At 37.7% G+C, this 6,327-nt stretch overlaps 1 protein-coding gene across 1 annotated transcript in view; it reads left to right on the top strand.

Moving 5' to 3' along the window:
• Nucleotides 1-4,939, top strand: part of nedd4l (NEDD4 like E3 ubiquitin protein ligase) — a 48,473-nt gene extending 43,534 nt beyond the window's left edge. The window contains exons 30-32 of the mRNA XM_010774158.1: nt 1,478-1,574; nt 1,916-1,988; nt 3,087-4,939. Of these exons, the coding sequence (XP_010772460.1) occupies nt 1,478-1,574; nt 1,916-1,988; nt 3,087-3,189 (273 nt within the window). The 3' untranslated portion in view covers nt 3,190-4,939. The remainder of the gene's footprint in view (nt 1-1,477; nt 1,575-1,915; nt 1,989-3,086) is intronic.
• The last annotated feature ends 1,388 nt before the right edge of the window (nt 4,940-6,327 follow it).

Raw genomic sequence — 6,327 nt, 5'->3', positions numbered from 1 at the left:
ACAACTGGGCAGGGGAGGGAGAAACACAAGGGGAACAGGTGAACACAATGAGACAATCAGACACACCAGGGAAACTAACGACAGGGAGGAGGACCAGACAAAACACAAGGAGGAAGACAAAACACCGAATTAACAGACTTACAAAACCCATAACCAGACAGACAACACTAAAACCGTGACATAAACCTAGGAGTGTGACACAATCTCCTCCAAGTCCCCTTCTCAAGTCACTTATGAAACTACGACTTTAATCTCGTAATTATGACTTTATTCTCATAACATTACGATTTTATTCTCGTAATATTACGACTTTATTCTCGTAATTATGACTTTATTCTCATAATGTTACGACTTTATTCTCGTAACTATGACTTTATTCTCGTATTATTACGACTTTATTCTCGAAATCTCTGTTTTTTTTCTTCTAAGTGTGGCCCTAATACTCCCTCGTACAAAACAAACATGTGATGCTTATTCATTCCNCACACACACACACACACACACACACACACACACACACACACACACACACACACACACACACACACACACACACACACACACACACACACACACACACACATTGAGTAATCTATCAGCCACCTGTCGCTCATGAAATGTGGGTAATTTCTAAAAGCTACATTTGCATCAGTTGTCTTTTTCCCTGAAGCTTGCAACAGGTTTTACTGGCCTGGCTTTTTTAAGGGTCAAAGTCTGTTTGGAAGAACGGGCTTGTTTGCTCTGATGAAAGAGATTGAGGTAGTGGCTGCTCTGTTATCATCTGCCTTCACTTTAACACACGTACACTAAAGCAAACACACAGCAAACAACACACACACAACGCCATGAGTTGTCTACATGCGTACACACACAGACATCAGTGTCATGTCATTTGATTACAGAACTGGCTCCAACTGTCTCTGTTAGAATGCTTTTCTTACACACACACACACACACACACACACACACACACACACACACACACACACACACACACACAGAGAAAAGCTAGGTTTCAAAACTGTCAACAAAAGCTTTGATGTTTTGAGTAATTGCATCATACTTAGATCTGTAGTTTATGGCTGCAACTAGCAATTATTTTCATTAATCTGCCAATTTTTGTCCTGATTAATAATTATTTAAACACAAATTAAGAGTCCAAGATGATATCTTTAGTTGTCTTGTTTTTTAAGCCTTAATCCCAAAGATATTGAGTTTATATAAACTAGAGAAAAGTGGGAGATCTTAAAATGCACAGTAGAGGCGGAAATTGGCATTTTTCCATAAAAATTACTCTACGTTTATCTTTCATCCCATTTTTTTTTTCTTTGTCTGTTTAATTAGTTGTTACAGCTCTGTTTTAGTTATAGAAATGACAAAGTATCATATAAATAACCTTTTTGCTGGTTTGGCTATCTGATTATTGAATTCTGTGAAGTGTCGATCAAGTCTTTTGAGAGATTGTTTCTGTGTGCAGGTGGTCTTGCTGATGGATGCTGAAAAGAGGATCCGACTCCTCCAGTTTGTTACAGGAACGTCTCGAGTGCCCATGAATGGTTTTGCTGAGCTTTATGGTAAGTTACCTCACCAGATAACTCCATGTTTCCTTTATGTCAGGTACCACCTCTTTAAAAGTATATATTATCTGTTTAAACCGCATGGCCTGTACTCTATCTAGCAGTGACACAAGTCAACAGCTGCACTTCCAAGAATTGAGTTACTATCACTGTGCACATAGAGATACATGTTGAAGACTGATACAAAAATGTAAGATATGATATCTGCTGAAACATTGTGTGAGTAATATTATGTATATCTGATTAATCTGGCAATGGTTTCATGTACTGATTTTATCAAGAGGTTAGAGTATTACTATATCAACTGAGATATCATAATTATCATTACTCTCTGCCAGGCTCTAACGGACCTCAGCTGTTCACCATCGAGCAGTGGGGAACACCAGAAAAGTTGCCAAGAGCTCACACATGGTATGTCACACACACACACACACACACACACACACACACACACACACACACACACACACACACACACACACACACACACACACACTCACACACACACAGTCACACTCACAAAAACAACTTTGATTGTGTAACATCTCTGAGGCTTTACTTAGGCACAGTGTTGTTATGAGCTTAATGCTAATGTCAGCTAGCTAACACACCCACAAGCACGATGCTAACAAGGTGTCATTTTACCACGTTCACCTTTTTTCCATCTGGCTTTTGTTTCAGTAGAAAAGTAACAATATGTATTTAATCCTGGGAAAAATCTGCAGTATTGACAGGATTTATCGGCTACAGCTCCTCTAAAGAGAACACGTCAGCCGCATGGACATGATAATCAAGCCCCTTTTCCGCGATGCTAAATTAGATGTATTTAACTAAATATAAGATAAGATAGTACTTTATTGATCCCAATTTGGGAATTTTTTTGTTTTTTGTGACAATTATTTTGATAATACAAAGCATACAATTGATTTGCTCTCCTTCAATCCATCACAAAAGTACTTTTAACTCGCCTTTTGGTCTTCAACTGCTCCAACAATCACCAGCTCTGGTTTGACAGATTGAAAGAGAGGCCAAATAACAACAGATATACAAATGGAACTTGTGTTTTGTTTTAATAAAACTTCTCTCCGACACATATTTTTAAATAAAAAACGAACATAAACAGCTTTTTCTTTGGGTGGGAAAGGGAATGCTAAGTAACTAATAACATTTGACCCAAAGTGCAGATGAGGCTGATGGGAATGTGGTTTACTTCTTGAGGGAGTTTTGTTATAAAACCAGTTCTTCAAAAGATTACAAATTTGTACCTAATGGTTATGCTTGGGGGAAAATAAAGGGTCACTCAGGTCAGGGAACCAAGAATACTTCTAGCATGCAGTTGTTGAGATGTACCTGTACCAAAGTGGACGGTTTGACTGACAGATTGACAAATAGCCATGCAGCTTCAATGGCTACAATTACTAAGTGGAGTTCATTAAAGTTACGTTTTAATGCTGTATTTTGAAACCAAATGTGGAGTTTTTATAACTTGCAATACAATTCTTTCCCCAGTTTCAACCGCTTGGATCTTCCCACTTACGAATCCTTTGAGGACCTGAGAGAGAAACTCCTCATGGCTGTGGAGAACGCGCAGGGCTTCGAGGGCGTTGACTAGAGCGGCAGCCTCTGACTGCATCGAACCAACCAACAATTTAAATTAAAAAAGAAAGAATGCACCACAGGGATATGGAAGCAGCTGCTGTAGCAGTTGTGTGCGAGCATGTTGTCCTGTAACGCCTGACTGTGAGTCCCCTCCACGGCACGCTGGCTTCAGACTGTACAGCCATTTGTCCAGCAACTTTGCCTACGTCTTTAAATCTCTTCAGAGTGGGTAGGTCACTCCTTAAAGGTGCTGGGGGAAGAAAGGGAGTGCCGCACTGCTGAATGCTGACATCTTTTATCCGCAGGCATGAGTGATGAATGAGCTGGCCCCTAATCTGCCGTTTGTTCCCCCTCTACCCTCGTCCTGTGAAAATCTACAGTGCTGGAAAACACTAATGCATTTCAATAGCTCCTTACATATACTATAGCACATTATTTAAGCACCCTTCAATGCAGTGGATTTAGCATGGCCTTAATCTGGCTCCTACATGCACTATTTTCTGTAAGAAACGGCAAAGGCACTATGATCACAACTCTCTCAAACACTTAGACCAACACCAGATTACCTTAGGAATGCTAGCCAATCACAGTTCAGGAAATCGGCCAGACCCTTCCGTAGAGCCTTGTCTATTTGTTGTGTGATCAAAATCGCCGCTGCAGCCTTTTTGTAGTTTCCCCTTTTTTTTTTTAGCCACTGGTAAGAATTCAAGAAAGGGGGATCAAATAATCCCCAAAGATTTTTTCATATAGTTGTTGTCCTCCTCGAATAGTTTTTTTTTTTTTTAAATCATTGGTATGATTCTTTCAGGAAAATACTCTTAACCCATTTGTACTGATGAACAATGTTTACTATTTGACAATTCTATACGACTTGGCGTGTGAAGTGTAAATCTGGCTAGTCGGGGGAATACTTAATCCATATCATTTGTTATGGTGATAGCAAATGTGTTGAATCAAATGTTTTTTTATCGTAGTGCTATGAGAGCAGCATGAAACCGTATCTTGTGTTTGCTTTGACTACATGGTAGTAAATTGGACGTGTAATTGGTCGAGAAGGGAAATCTTAACACTTGGGGACAGTTCCTCCGAGATGTTTGCGTAATGATTATATTAATATTCTCATGCCTGTTGCTGTTCATAATGCTGTAAATGGTTCTTGGAAAAAAAAAACACATTTTAAGTTCTTTCCTGATATATAAATATATGTGAATATTAAGTATTACTGATCAAAAACACAAAAAATGAAGCTGCGTGCGCGGGTGTTTGAGAGAAAGCTGTGATTGCCACTGAATATAAAGCAGCACGTTTCTTACAAAGAAAATGTTTTTTCTTTTTTTATGTTTTTGTTTCTCTCCTTTTTCTAACACCATTGAACCTAAAGGGCACTTTATAGATCACTCTGAGGTCATGTCGCCTAGTGTATGTCTTGCCATTAACTTGAATGTGATTCTTTTTTCCCATTCGGAGCACTTACCTGGTGCAATATAAATAGTCTGTCAATCTGGGCTGCTGCTAAGGTGGAAAACGGAAGTGAAGCAGAAACTTCACATCTTTTAAGTCTTTATTTTCTTTTGTCTCCTTGTTCTCCTCCCTTGTGTTTCCTCCCTCCCTCCCGTGATCCCACCACCCCAACTACTCTGTAAAGATTAGACCTTTTTTTAATGAATGACGGGAAATATCTCTTTTGTTAAAGATTCCACCACTCTCTGCAACTCTCTGTGGTTCATTTAACTTCAGTCAAATAAAAATGAAACTTCTCAGAACGTGTTGTTTGAGTGAATTCACTTTATAGCTTTATTTATATATTACCAGGCTCGGGGAGTAACAGATTACATGTAACAGGTACATTCTTTAAAATGGGGATTACTAGCATGATTACAATGTTACAGTACATTCAAATAAAATATAAAGAACGTTATATATTGAAGCACATGCTTACACACAGAGCAAAACAGGTCATGAGTGAAGCTACTGTATAGCAAATCTCCCAGTCCATTATTATGTTAGATTTCAAATGCAGATGTTTTGTTTTGTAAACTGTTGTATGTTGTCTTGTATTGCGCAACTTTCATTGTTGGTCCAAAGCGTGACATAGATTAATGAACAACCGGTTTAAAAGGTTACATTGATCTGTTGTCTAACTTAATGTTTTTAAGTAAAAGCAATATCATTTGTATTTATGTGCACTGCATTTGATATTGAGGCAATCCAAAAGTAACAGAAAGTACAGGCAACTATGAATTGTAACATGAGCATTTTGTAAATAAGAATGCTAAATAAAATACTAAAATGTTTACTTGCTAGTTCATTCATTCTGATCAGACGAAAAGTTAGTATTATATTATGTGCACAAGTCTAATTAGAAACAATACAACTTGCAAGATGAATTTATAAAAAATAAAACATTAAAAAGTACATTTATAAATATCTGACATTTATTTTAAATCATTTCTGATTTATATCTTTACAGAAATGCGCTACTTCAAGTGTACCATTTGTCAAATTAATAATCTGCTTTTACAACAAAAGGTTATTTTCATAAAAAAAAATATATAATCTAACATGGACATTTGCTGCTGCTTAAAGACATTATTTGATTTTTTTGTATTATTCAGAGCACCTGTCTTTAGAAATAAAATGTGTGTGTGTGTGCGCATGTGGTGTGGTGAAGGGACGTCAGTTCATTCACACAGCCAATCTAAGAGTTATCAGCTCCAAGGACAAGCAAATAAAAGCCCCCCCCGCCTGTCCGGGGACATTTTATCAAGCCCTGCTCCCCTCAACCTGGTCACAAACAAACCAAGGGCCAACTCTCTTCAGATCCTCCTTCCAAAGCATTCCAGCGGCTCGAAAAATAAAGTCACAAAGTGCAGGTGAGAGTTAATAAGGTAAATCAGAAGAGGTCCAAAAGCATTTCGTTAGTTTCCTATAAAAAGATAATACAGTCCAACAGGCCTCTGAAATCCTGAAACAACAGATAAAAACAATAAATAAAAAGAATGATCAACCACGATTATTTTATCAACTCTGATTTTGTTCCTCACGTGTGGGCAAAAAGGCAATTTGTTCATAACAATCAACACAAATATTAAAAGACTTGTCTTATTGTTACTTCTAAACACCTTTTAACACTTATGTAACATAATCATTT

This window comes from Notothenia coriiceps, unplaced genomic scaffold (assembly GCF_000735185.1).
Source record: "Notothenia coriiceps isolate Sejong01 unplaced genomic scaffold, NC01 NC01_scaffold00013592, whole genome shotgun sequence".
Classification (NCBI taxonomy): domain Eukaryota; kingdom Metazoa; phylum Chordata; class Actinopteri; order Perciformes; family Nototheniidae; genus Notothenia; species Notothenia coriiceps.
The sequence above is the reverse complement of the archived record's forward strand: the minus strand, read 5'-3'. Positions and strand labels throughout refer to the sequence as shown.